The sequence below is a fragment of the Amia ocellicauda genome, chromosome 13 (assembly GCF_036373705.1).
Source record: "Amia ocellicauda isolate fAmiCal2 chromosome 13, fAmiCal2.hap1, whole genome shotgun sequence".
Taxonomy (NCBI): domain Eukaryota; kingdom Metazoa; phylum Chordata; class Actinopteri; order Amiiformes; family Amiidae; genus Amia; species Amia ocellicauda.
Window position 1 is genome coordinate 25,783,749 of NC_089862.1, and position 14,319 is coordinate 25,798,067.

A 14,319-nucleotide genomic window follows, 5' to 3' on the forward strand; every position below is an offset into this window, starting at 1 on the left:
TTATTATTACAAAGCCAGACAACTAGGCTCAAAAGGAATTGTTGAGGGCTTCAGATATTTTGGGGGCAGTGACTATACCAGACAGTGCAACACAAGGGCCCTCCTCTTGATATATGCTTGAACCAAAAGGAGCTAGATAACTCTGGAGAGGAATAGATAAACCTAAGTAATTATAATTGCTTTCTGTTACACAATATGTGGCAGAAAAAGGCTTTAAGTTTGTGTTTGGTGTCAGTGTGTCAGGTAACCCATTTGTGAGTTTGTTTTAAAAGCGACTGTAGAAATACTTCAGTATTTAATAACATTGTGAGAAAGATAATCTTTAGAGACATGAAAAAAATCTATGTCAAGAAAAGTAGTAAAGATTGAAGTAAATCTCTTTCATCTGTAAACTCGATGCCTTACGATTATAATTCTATTTTTTATTACTCTGCCTGTAGTACTTCCCTCTAAGGGTCTAGATGTTATTTGCCAAACCAGTATTAATCTTTGACCTTGTTATGTTAAAGAAAAATATAAAGAGGAACAACACAGGGATAAACTTCAAAACTAAGATTGTTTGGTTGCCAAAAGTCCATAAACGGAGCACAGTGTAATTATTGAATGCTTTAATAACTGATCAGAGAGAATTATAAAATGGGTTTTAAAGAAGGAGTGGCCACACAAGCATCTATATATATGCTACAATACACAATAAAAAGAAAAAGAAAATATTAAATATCATTAATATAACGTAATGATGGAGCTGATAGCAATACAATGTCACGCTAAATTCCTTTGCATCAAAGATGTGCTCATCTTAATGACCCCTGGAAAAGAAAATGTAATCAGTAAGGTCTTGCATGAAATTTGTGTGGATCACGTTTAAGCAGTGAGGGCTTGCACGTAATTTATAAATCATCACCTTCCCCTCTCACATTTCTTGGGTAGATGTTTTCTTGATGTACTTCTTCCTTCAATAAATCAACACTGGCTAATATATTGGCTCTATTCCAGGCTGCTTTCAGTCGCTGTGTCCAACAGCAAAGACAGTAATCCTCTTAAAATGCTCTTTAAGGGACCATTTGTCATCGTGGTGTTGCAGCATGTCTCGGATTCGTGGCCAGCTAAGTGTAAAGGAAAGGGAACAGGCAGAGTCACGTCTTTGTTTTAATGACTGCTTTTCTTAATGATAAAAGGATTTCCAGTGGACAATCTTTGTAATTGTCTGCAAGAATCCACTGTGCTTTTCCTAATCAGTGGTACAGTACAGAATGTAATTGCTTGACATTATTGATCTCTGGGGTGTCTAGGTAAGATAACCTGGCAGAATAAAATAATAAAAAGCCACTGCAGTAGAATTTAAGAGCCTTGTGAAATGAATGTATAAAATGACCTTTACAAACTTCATAAGAAATTGTCTTATTTGATAACCAATATATCCTTTATTTCTTATATTTTGGAAGTCGCCCTGGATAATAATAATAATAATAATAATAATAATTTGTGATATTTATGTTGTCTTTTTTCATATTGGGAAAACAAAAACAAATTACACCCTCAACTTTGAATGAATTAGTCATATTTCCAAAAGGTCAACCTGTGAAAAAAAATGTAAATATTAAATTTCAATTTCTCTGTATTGGCCTATCCTGGCTTTGTGAGGAAACTAATTCACTGATGCTCAGTTCCCACCCTGCTTGCTTGCACAGAGGACTACCTGATGGTACAAGATTAATGCTATTAGGATTATTTTAAGTGACTATATTGAATTTTATTAAAGGCTTCCCTAACTCACAAACTGCTGCAATAAGTACAACTGGACTATGAAATATAGTTATTGCCCATTTGCCAATAATGTATCTTTTCATACTAAAAGCAACATGTCAGCCAAATATTCAGTGTATGTTCATCTTACTTATATTGCTGCTTAAGCAATATGATTTATGTTTTATTTATCTTACATTCACCACTTCTGGTGGGAGGATTTGCTCAACTTGTAAATGTCATAATTAGTGAAGCATCTAAGGATTTATAAAATGGAACAGGGTAATAAGTAGCACATACAGAGTGAACTGAAGTGTACACGAGACGTTGTGTAATAGCTTCTATGGGTTTCGGAGCAGATTGCCTGTGATTATTTTTTGAGTATTTGGTCTGCTCTTAAATAGGCTTAGAACTGTCCAAGGTATAGATTCAGTTAACTGCAGTATAAGTCAGAAACATCTTATTCTTAAATAGTTTTCTTATTGGCAAGTCATATTACTTGCCACTGAAAAGAGGGATATGCTCATTTTGTCTTTGACTCCTGCAAAATGTTTTGAGTATGATTAGAAGATATATGTAAGCTCTACATTGAGTGTCATGCTTCTTAAAGGACATGCTAAAGCTTTGTTGTACATTCAGAATCGGACAAACAACGCCTTTAAAATGTCCATCTTTTGTCTTCCCGTGTTTACATTAAGATTTGTCTGTTCAAGCAATAATGCACTGTGCTGTGCTGTGCTGTGCTGAGACAGAAATATTAAAATTGCAAAATTGAATTAAATATATTGATAGGTTGATATCTGCTATCTCACATAGTAAAAAAAAAAAAAAACGTCCTTTGTACTCTTCATTCTTCACAGTGTTTTAACATGATCCATAACCTTACTAATCAAACCTCAGCACAGCATTTACATTGTTTGACATTTAATTTGGTACAACATGTCATATCTGACCTAACCAAAATCCGGTCTTATTTCAGATCCATAATTAGGCAATCATGGCTGTCATTGATTTTAGAGCGTTCTTCAAAGTGCTTCTTGTGCAAGCACTGACTATTTCTTCATATAAAATAACACTAGATATCTTTAGTTTTTATTAGAGGTCCAGATAAATCACATAATTAATGTATGAATTAATACGCTTTATGTGTGTATTTGTTTTGTTTATTTATTTATTACTTGTTTGCTAACTTATTTCCTTTTTGTTGAAGGAAACTGGTATTAGGACTGGAAGAGATGACACTTTTATATTAACTGAAGTTTTGTAGCTTTGTAATATCCATATATGCATCATTTTACAATAAACCAATTACCTGTGACTTGTTTACAAAGGCTGCAAGTCAGCACTATACAGGATGTTAGTCAGACGATGTGTGAGTATGCAGCAAGACAAGTGATTTGTTGCCGAAACTATAGCATAAATTACCTCTGAAAATGACGCAGTTTTTTGAGCCATTTCAAGAGCAGCAGTATAATGGTTAAAGGAAAACACACAAAAAGTTGACAGACCAAACTTATTAGAAGGAATTAATAGTCTGGTCAGAAATATCATGTTGTGAGAGATAATCAATTGACTGTTTTGGTGTTATGATTATGATAACACTTCATCCATTTGTATTCAGAATTGATGTTGCTATATATTGATCTAGTTCAACAACAGGGGAGTTCTGCTTTCAAGGTTCTAAACACACGCTATATGGCGCTATATGCGTTATTTCAAAATGGAAATCGGGTCAAGCACATTATCATTGCATGTTGGTCTTGGAAGTAATTAACTTGAAAAAATGAAAAAACAAATATCAATCCATGCTCAAAATGTTTCATTGTGATAAGCCATGTGAAAATAGTCATTAGGACAGGATTGATAGCTGTAGCTGATCTATTATAACTGGAACTAAATGATAATAAATGCATTGGTTGAATACTGTTGTACATCAATGGATAGATAGGATTCTTTGCTATTTCTATTATAATGGTTAATTAAATGAGCATGTTGCATTATGTGTCATTATTATTTATTTATTTATTGCTCTCTCCCAGTGTTTCAATTAAGATGGCCAGCTCTAGTAATCGGTGGGTAACAGGAAAACCAGTCCTTGTTGGCCCTTTAGTCTAGCCCTGCAACAAAAAAGTTTGGTTTGGTTTGATATTCTTTCTAAGATCCATCCAAATCAAACCATCTGTACAACAGCTACACACATATGAAAAATCATGAGTTAAGTTCTGGGGCGTAAATAAAAACCTCATCAAATTAAGACAATAAAAATTTAAGAATAGACCCACTCAGCATGAATTTTACTGTCAAATCCCACATTGCTGCTCTTCAACAGCAGAAGGCAAGTGCCATTATTGGACATACAGCACAGGCTGATAATAAGCTGTTGTTTCAATTGAGATGGCGCAGTTGATTATAAAACGTCCTGTTGACAGAGTACTTCTCATCAGCATCTGTTTATTTTAAACCGAATCTTTAAAATTGAACTTAATTGTTTGAAGTTCCATACTGAAAAGTAACAGTATTTCCCATAACACTGGCACTTGGATTTATTTATTTATTTATGCTGCAAACCACCATGGCCTCACAATCTGCTGTGTTTTCTTCTTCACTCCAGTGCACCTGCAGTAAGGATATGGTGAAAATATCAATGGATCCCTTTGTGAAGCGGTTCCAACCAGACAGATACCAGGTCTGGAAGCAGGGCAAGGATGTGTCTGCTATTGACCATGCACTTCCCACCCCGAGCTCAACACCTGAGCTCCAGAACTGGATCCATCGCAGGAAGAGATCAGGGGCCTCGTCTAAAAGGTAAATCCACACTTCATTGTTTCTTCACTGATGGAGATAGATGGATACATACATACATACATAGCTATTACTCACATACTATTCTGGTCTGTGTTGTTTTTCATGACTTTGTTTCGATGGGTCTGTGATTTTTTTTTTTTTTTTTTTTTTTAAAGGTCTTTGCGCTCACTTGTAGGGTTTTTTCTCAGCCAGCGCTCCCCTGCATCTCGCACTTTTTTGCAGTGCACAATTCTAATTCATGTTATTTTCCTAAAATAACTGTGTAATTTTACCTTGTTAGTTTGACATTACAAGTCTGACATGTCCTTTCAGTCTCCTCTGTGATATCCTGTGGGTTTTTCTTTTCTTTTCTCCATAACCATATGCAGACAGTTTACATGGAAACGATCTCCTCTGTGTCCTGAAATATGTTATGCAGGTTTTTTATCTAAAAGGGAAAGATTACAAATATACAAATATAATTTTAATCTTAAAATGGAGAGTTCATGATGTTTGCCTTTAAATGTGAGCCTGTGCTCAGGGATTGAATTTGAGTCAGAAATGTTGGAGATTCTGCATCTTTGACGTAAACAGATTGGCTTAGGGTATACCCACACATGCTGCTGCTTATCTCACTGAAGGCCTGGATGTTAGTGCTGGCACCACCTCTGAAAAACTCCATGGGCCAGATTTATTTGGGATTTTGTCCTTTATTTCAATTCTCGCTTTATTTATTTTTTTAAAGGACAATTTAACATAATGATATAGAGTATTGCCATGCAATTTAACTGGAATTCATCTGCATTTCTTTAGGTTTTTTTTCTAGAATAGTTTTGTTATCTAAAAAGCGGGTGCAGATTTCACTTATCTTGGAAATCCTGTTGCCTGTGTTGGATGTTGTTTGAAGCCCTCTGTATGTTTATATTAACACCAAAGACCGGGTCAAGCTCAGTAATGCAGGGTCCTTTTTGTATAGCCTGTAGTCTAATGTCTTTGAGCATTAGTCAGAATATCTTGAATAAAAGGGACAGGTGCGCCTCACTGAGATAAGTATTCAGAGGCCCCCAGACACTTGTAAACATGCCCACTTGTATACAGCCTGTAGTGGTTGTGTAAAGCATCCACAGCTAGCTGCAAAGATGTCAGTTTGTTGTTAATGTGAAAATGTGGGCCATCAGGAGAGGCTGTCAATGGTCAGAAAGGGAACGCTGCAATAAGTAATTAGTAGTCAACAACAGACTGTAAAAATACCCAAACCATCTACAATTGTAAAAAAAAATTGACTGCCTGCCTGTCTCATGACTGAGTATAGGTTTGGCAACAAGTGACAGACATATATCTGTGTGGGAGCCCTGTAGCCACAGTGGAAGTGCAGCAGGTTACACAGATAAATGCCAGCCAGTGTCAGCTGGTGTAGAGGGAACTTTTCCTGGGGCAATGGCACAGATCTTTAGAGTAGAGCCTGATACTCTTCCGTAAAGACTGTACTACCTACCACACTGCGCACGCTGTCCTAGATACATTTAGCTTCCATCGATATCTGTGGAATCCAGACCTTTAGCCTGCAAGCAACTGTGGGATCACCTGGAGATGGATATGCAGAATTTCTGAATAGGACAAAGCTAATTTTGTACAATTGGTATCCCTTATACTACCAGAATGCAGAGAAATCACCAGGACATTGGAAATAACATGAAGAGCATTATTGTGTCGTTTTCCAGTGTAGTTATTTCTCAAGCAGACTTTACGGGAGCTATGTTTTTCCTTTAAGAGATGCCTACACCCTTCCCGCAGTCTCATGGTAACGTAACAACAGAGTAATAATACTGGAAGAGAAATAAAGCCAATCATAGATGTCTGGCATCTCCTGTTTAATCCCTCCGTGTGTATGGGCTGCAAAGTCCTGCAAATCTTCAGGTTGCCATAAAAAGAAAGCAATTAGGCTTATTAAAAAGCTACATGCCTGCCAATATACTTTTAAGTTTTCACTAAATCACTATGTGTTTGCTATAAACACAGGAATGTAGACTACTTGCATAACTCAGCAGAGTGCTTTGCTGAGCTTCTGAGTGTTTTTTTTTTTCTTTTTTCCCTCAATTAAGTTTTTTTAATTTAATGTATTAATTTGTTTAGATTTTGGAGGGACTATAATATGGATTTTTTTGTGGTAATTCATCTAACATTAGTTTATTTGTTTTAACCCTGTGCTAGCTTTACACAAATACTAACATTTTAAGGACAGGACATGTTCCATATGATGGGGGTAAAAGAGTGACCAAAACTCTGTATGTTTTACACGTTCTGGACAAACTTACCCTGGAGGCTCACAATTTGAAAGATCTTCTTTTTCATGGACTCTTGATTTCCCAGGAGGCCCTTCTCTCCATCAAGTGTTCGTGTCATCAAGCCCTAAATGAAGTAACCATCTCCACAAACAGGAACCACTAGAGTCTGTTTCTGGCCCAAGGTTCCTAACAGCTCACTGAACAGATAGAAACCTGCTAAATCTACCAGCCCTGCTTATAACAGCAAGCTTTTCCTCAGGATATAAATAATGTGAAAGGGATACTAAACATGGGAAATTAAGTCTCATGGGTCATTAGATTTTGCTTTTATAAACCTCAATTCATGGGGAAACATAGATAGAAAGTGCAAACATAGGCACATACCATTGATTATAGTACATGACACCTGCTCATGTCACTTATATTGTAAATGAGTGAACGTGGAGAGTGAAAATAATGTCTGCATTGCAGTTTGTTTTGTATACTTGTTAGATGCAGTATCTTTTATTCATCATAATATGACCAGAAGTATAGCGAGGCAAACTCTCTATTAGCTGAAATAATTTCCCAAAGTGCTTTATAGAGTTCTACATTAATTAGCCATACGCACTCAGTTGCAGTCCGACTGCCACAATGTACAAAACCATGTCACAGCCATCACCAGGCAGTGTTTAGGGGTCCCTTATGAAACAAGCAGTGATTTAAATGATTGAATGCCAGCAAGATGTTTGACACCTTGAGAATACCAATGTCCACTATAAGTAATGGTATTGTGTACTTATGGACACCACATTTTGAAAGACCACTTAACAGCCAAACCCATCAGATCAACATGTGGTATAGGCACATCATATTTTACTGCATAGTGCGCAATGCATTAGTTGTGATTCCTGAATATGCTAGATGTGCCTCCCTTTTTAAAGATGGCAGTTTATTTGTGTGCTAATTGTGTTTTTATGATGCAAAGTTGAAATGACGTCCAATGATGTTGTGTATTTAAATGGCAATATATCTTCAATTTCTGAGGTAGGCCATTAGTGCATTAGTGAGCATGACTGGTTAAAAGGGCTGGTTTAACTGAGTTGAATTTGCCTCCATATTCTACCTTCACCGTTTGTCCTTCTTTCAGCCAGTCACTATCTATCACCAGCCACTATATTCTGGATAAGAGCGATGCTCGTACAAAAGCCATCATAACATTTAGAGAAAAAGCAATAGTGTGAGAATGAAGTCAATGCTAATGGTACGGTACATACAATGTTATAGTTAACAATGTCCTTCATTTTCAGGAGTAGAGTTGATCCTGGGCAGCAGTAGACTAAATGAACACTCCATTGTGTGTACCTGTTTATAGAAGGAGGATTTGGGTTGTGTTTTGCAAAAAAGAAAAAAAGACTTAAAACTTTCATAACTTACATTTTCTTTGGAATTCAAGTGACATTTACCATTTATTTTACTTGAATGCTAATGCTACAATGCTTTCACAACAAAAGTTTAAAGTCTTCTCACTATTTATTTATGTATACAGTACTGTGCAAAATTGTAGGCAGGTGTGTGAAAAAAATTCTGTAAAGTAAGAATATAATCTATTAACGTCTATTTTTGAAAGCAGTTATCAATTAACTAAATGCAAAGTGAGTGAACAGAAGAAAAATCTGCATCAAATCAATATTTGGTGTGACACCCTTTGCCTTCAAAACAGCAGCAATTCTTCTAGGTACACTTGCAAACAGTGTTTGAAGGATCTCGGCAGGTAGGTTGGCCCAAACATCTTGGAGAACTAACCACAGTTCTTCTGTGGATTTAGGCAGCCTCAGTTGCTTCTCTCTCTTCATGTAATCCCAGACAGACCTGATGATGTTGAGATCAGGGCTCTGTGGGGGCCATACCAGCACTTCCAGGACTCCTTGTTCTTCTTTACGGTGAAGATAGTTCTTAATGACTGTCTCTGTATGTTCCAGGTCGTTGTCATGCTGCAGAATAAATTTGGGGCCAATCAGATGCCTCCCTGATGGTATTACATGATGGATACGTATCTGCCTGTATTCAGCATTGAGGAGACCATTAATTCTGACCAAATCCCCAACTCCATTTGCAGAAATGCAGCCCCAAACTTGCAAGGAACCTCCACCGTGCTTCACTGTGGCCTGCAGACACTCATTCGTGTATTGCTCTCCAGCCCTTCAGCGAACAAACTGCCTTCTGCTACAGACAAATATTTCAAATTTTGACTCACCAGTCCAGAGCCCCTGCTGCCATATTTGATTTGATTTAGATGTTTCTTCTGTTCACTCACTTTGCATTTAGTTAAGTGATAAATATAATGTATTGACATCTATTTTTGAAAACATTCTTGCTTTACAGAATTTTTTAACACCTGCCTAAAACTTTTGCACAGTACTATATTTATATTACTAATTAGACTTTCTTATGGGGGAGTACAGGTGATTGCTATGAGTTAGGTGTTCAATTTAATTAATAATTGCTTTTGTCCATTTTCTCCTTCAATAAACAGTGCTAATCTGATTAATTAAATTCAGTCAACTCCTCATAGTCTTTAGAAATATTATTTTCTGCTGTGTGATATTCCTTGGAAACCATTCCATTCCTTTTCCTAATCTGCTCAATACATTAGCAAATATACAGCATAAAGGAACTTGAATATATTGGTTTATAAAAACATGTTTTCCCCCCTCTCCAGTTTGGTAGACATGTTACAGCCATACGTGAATGTTATTGAGCTAAAATATAGTCTCGGAGGGATTCATACTTTCTTTAAAATATATATTATACATACAAATATTATTAGGACAACACAGAGTATTCAGTCCTTAATGACTTCTACAGTCTTATAACAGGACATGTTCCATCCTTTAACAGATAGCTGGAAGAACAAGGTGTCGTTGCTCCTGCCGCACAGTTTGTGTTCTAGCGGTAGATGTTGGTCTCTGTAGTCTCTTCTTGATTGGCTGTTCCAGTCGTCGTTGAAGGGATTGAGGTCAGGACTCTGAGCAGGAAACGTTGTCGGGGCTCTTCTGCTGTACCACTGTGTTACACTCCCAGCTGTGACATGCAAGCTTGTAAATACGAGCCATTCAAATTCCATGAACCTACTTTTTTAGTGCTTTATGTCATTTAAAATAAATGTGCATATTGTCAGAAATCCCTTTGTCATTTGGTAAAAGTTTTAAACTAAAGCAGACTTCTTCTTATCCAAAATGTGCAGCGTCGTTGGAACTGACCTGAAGTGTAGTGTTCACAAAACCACTGAAATAGTATGAAAGATGTAACAGTAGCTTGCAAAATGCTCTCTACATGCATCATATATATATATATATATATATATATATATATATATATATATATATATTTGGAATAACTTTCTCAGGTTCCCACTGGACACACACCCACACTTTAGCACAGCAAGTATATGGAGTATATTTGACTACATCTTCAGCCTACATAAGAAACACTTTTCTCAATAGTGCTAGGAACAGGGACTCTAACTGTACAGGGAGAAAGAAGCATTAGCATCATGTTCTCTTTCAAGATTTGCAAATTCCATTTCAGCACCAGTGTCATTTGATTTCACCTATTGCTAAATTTCTATGTGTGGGATCTCAAGTGATTTTAATAGAAAGAATCACATAAGTTTGCATGAACTGGGTATAATTTAAATTTCCTTCAAGTACACATTGAAGCTGAACACTGGCACCTCTAAAACCAGTTCCAACAATATGGCAGCCTGAAACACAAATTTATAGCCTATATTATAGTTTATACAAATAAACATATTCAGAACTTATAATAAATAATGCTGTGTGTGTTCGTGTATAAAGTGAAATGTTTAAATAAAGTGACATGCTGTTTTAAGCATTATGTAGAAGTACAAACTCATAATAAATAAATACTGTTACATTTCAGGGTTTTTGATACTGGATCAACACTGACAACAACAACAACAAATAATAATAGAGATTATTTCTCAGACAGCTTTTAAGGAGCACGGTTCTCTCTGGTGGAAACTGGGGCACCCACGACTTGTAGTAAACCTTGTGTGTAAACCACAAGTATTCTAGCGCAATTTCACTAGCTCTAGTCATTTGTTGACTCAGATTTCAACTTTGTTATATTCAGGTTTTACAGAACATGTATTTTAAAATGCAAACATACATAAGTACATATGAAAGAATAAAATAAAATATTTTTTAAAATATGGCAAGTGGATTGGGCACTAATTGTGTATTTTTGGTCTATTCTTTCACCACTTTTCCTACAGCACTGGTGCCCAACCACATAAGGAAAAAACTCTTCATGTAGTTTTTGTCGTGCTAACCTAGTATTACCTACCTGATGCAATTTCCATATATATTTTCATTAATTTACATAAGAGGAGCCCTTATTTTACAGTATGGTAAAAGGGTTTAAATTATACTACCTACTTAATCAGTTCTAAGCAGAAATAAATGGTATGTGTGTATATATAATTGTAATTATTTTACATATTGTGGTAATCAAAATACTACTCTGACACATTTTTGTTGTGGTTGTTTTTATTATATTTCCCCAAAGTTAACTAAAACCGAGAGCTTTTTAATGCTTAATACAAATGCATACTCAATATCAGTGTTCTCTGGTGTTAAATGTGTTTGAACATTTAAACTTGTGTGATGCTGTAATGCAGTGCCACTGTTGTACTTACTCATAGCAAGCAAATGCAGAATTGATTGATCATGGGTAAAATAGTTGGAAAATGAGGCCTGAGCTCAATCAATGAGTTACCTAAAGTTGATGTGGCACTATAGAGTAAAGAGGTCTTGGCAGGAGGCAGTATATTTACTATCAAATGACTTTAAACTATACTTATTGTATATTTTATGTTTGTGGTCTCGAATCTTCAGTTTATTTTGGTTGTTTCCTTGAAAAAAAAACAAAAAACAATAAGACTAATGAACAAGATCAAACACATTACAAAACCCCAAACAACAATAAATACATAAAACCTCAGTGGTCCAAATTTTGTATTTTGTCTATCTATTTCTCAGTTCCGTCTTATTTTATACCAGAGCCAACTTTCTATGGTAAAAGTGCACAGCATGTAATGTTTATTAGCAAAACAATTAGATTTTTAACACAGTGAATCTTTCAAATAAATTTCACATAAGGCAAAACAAAAGGAGTGCATGCTCTTTATTGTTACTCAGAGTAAAAGAAAACAAAATGGGTTAGTGCACCAGAAGTACAAAGATGAATGGCAGAAGAAAAAAGGAGGGAATTGCAGTCTCTCTGAAGTGTATAGAGGGTGATAGCAGAGAGTTGAATATCTACTTGATCTTCACCAAGCTGGAGAACAAGGATCAACAACTGTCTGTTCTATAAAAAATATGCTTTCTCTTAGTAGTTTATTTCTCAAACACTTCAGCATATCTCACCATGACCTGTCAACATGAACGCAATGTAACAGAAAAATAAAATGACTGAAAGAGCAAACTAATAATGGGATTGGGTTGAGCATGAGCAAACTGGGGTCTCAGAACAATGCCTGACTGTATGTGAAGTGTTCTACACAGAAAACAGACAACTGATGTTTGTGGAAGAAGAACAAAACAGGTAATAAGTGGTTTAAAAATATACTAGCTTGTTATAGCAACAGATTATTTTCAGTGCACAATTACTCAGAATTATAGCCTTCAAAGAATTTCTAATCAGATTTTGCACAATATTCCATTTGAACCCTCAATCAGTTTCAGGTCAGGAACGACCACGTAGCATTAACTCCAAATGTCTTGATTTCTATGGAAATCGTTGCCTTTTTCGCCATTAGTTATATGGGAAAACCAATTTAGAATACAATAATTGTACAATGTGGAACAGAATTACATGGTGCAGTATAATGAAGTCAGCCATAATGGAGCATGCAATCCATCTCTGACAAATACAATATGGAGGTCAGATTGAACTTGAATCAGAAGGAGCAATTCCCCTAGTGAAAATGGTTTCTGTTCTCCTACTAGTGATGCAGGCAATGCTTAAATTTGTATTTGCTTTAAAGATCAAATATCAAGGTTTTGAAAAATAAAGCATACATACAGTTAGGTCCATAAATATTTGGACAGTGACACAATTGTTATTTTTCTGTCTCTGCACGCCTCCACAATGGATTTGAAAGGAAACTTTATGTGTAGACTTGCATCTTTTAATTTGAGGGTAGTTACATCCAAATTGGGTGAATGGTGTAGCAATTACACCCATTTTTATATGACAAACTAACATAATCATTAATTACATTGTGAGTTTCAATACTTGGTTGCAAATCCTTTGCAGTCAATGACTGCCTGAAGTCTGGAACCCATAGACATCACCAGATGCTGGGTTTCTTCCCTGGTGATGCTCTGCCAGGCCTGCACTGCAGCTGTCTTTAGTTCCTGCTTGTTCAGATCATGAGCAGTTCCTTCCCTTCTCCATACTCTTCTCTTACCATCATTCTTGTACAAGTTGATCTTTGTCTCATCTGTTCGTAGGATGTTGTTCCAGAACTGTACAGAGTTCTTTAGATGTTTTTTGGCAAACTCTAATCTGGTCTTCCTGTTTCTTGTTTACATCTTGTGCAAAACCCTGTGTATTTACTCTGGTGAAGACTGCTCTTGATTGTTGACTTTGACACAGACACACCTACCTCCTGGAGGGTGTTCCTGATCTGGCCAACTGATGTGAAGGGGTTTTTCTGTGGTCTTCCAGGCCTCTTGGTGTTCCTGAGCTAACCAGTGCGTTCATTCTTTTTCAGAATGTACCAAATAGTTGATTTGGCCACACCTAATGTTTTTGCTATCTCTCTGATTGGTTTGTTTTGATTTCTAAGGCAAAACTGAAGGCAAAACGCCCCAAGAACAAGCAAGTTCCAGACTTCAGGCAGTCATTGACTGCAAAGGATTTGCAACCAAGTATTGAAACTCACAATTTAATTCATGAATCTGTTTGTTTGTCCATATACTGTTGAGCCCTTAAAATTGGGTGGACTACATATAAAAATGGGTGTAATTCCTACACTGTTTACCAAATTTGGATGTAACTACCCTCAAATTAAAGATGGACGTCTACACTTAAAGCACATCTTGATTGTTTCCTTTCAAATCTGTTATGGTAGTGTAGGGAGCCAAGTTGCTTCAGTGGTTGAAGTAAAACCACTGTAATTTTTACATGTTTACGTAAGTTTACATACCGATATATTTTTCCACTCATAAGTTATACATCTACTGCAATCACTTTCAAAATGTCAGCTTGCGTGGCTGTTTTGTTGTTGTTGTTTTTTTTAGAGTGTACAACACTTTTTAGAGCAACTAGGAGTGCTCCCTTAGTAAAGTGGAGACTTATCCAGGGATACTTACAAGGTATAAGAGCATTACAAAAGCATATGTACAGTATAAAATTATGAGCCGCATAGTTCTGGATGAGCTGGAGTGGGTGGGCAGTTGTTGCAGGCAGGCCAGCCAGGAGGGAGTTGCAG

At 36.3% G+C, this 14,319-nt stretch overlaps 1 protein-coding gene across 2 annotated transcripts in view; it reads left to right on the top strand.

The window, feature by feature from the left end:
- Nucleotides 1-14,319, top strand: part of kdm4c (lysine (K)-specific demethylase 4C) — a 209,996-nt gene that overhangs the window by 84,351 nt on the left and 111,326 nt on the right. For both annotated transcript variants that reach the window (XM_066720364.1, XM_066720363.1), the window contains exon 9: nt 4,358-4,551. In XM_066720364.1, the coding sequence (XP_066576461.1) occupies nt 4,358-4,551 (194 nt within the window). The remainder of the gene's footprint in view (nt 1-4,357; nt 4,552-14,319) is intronic.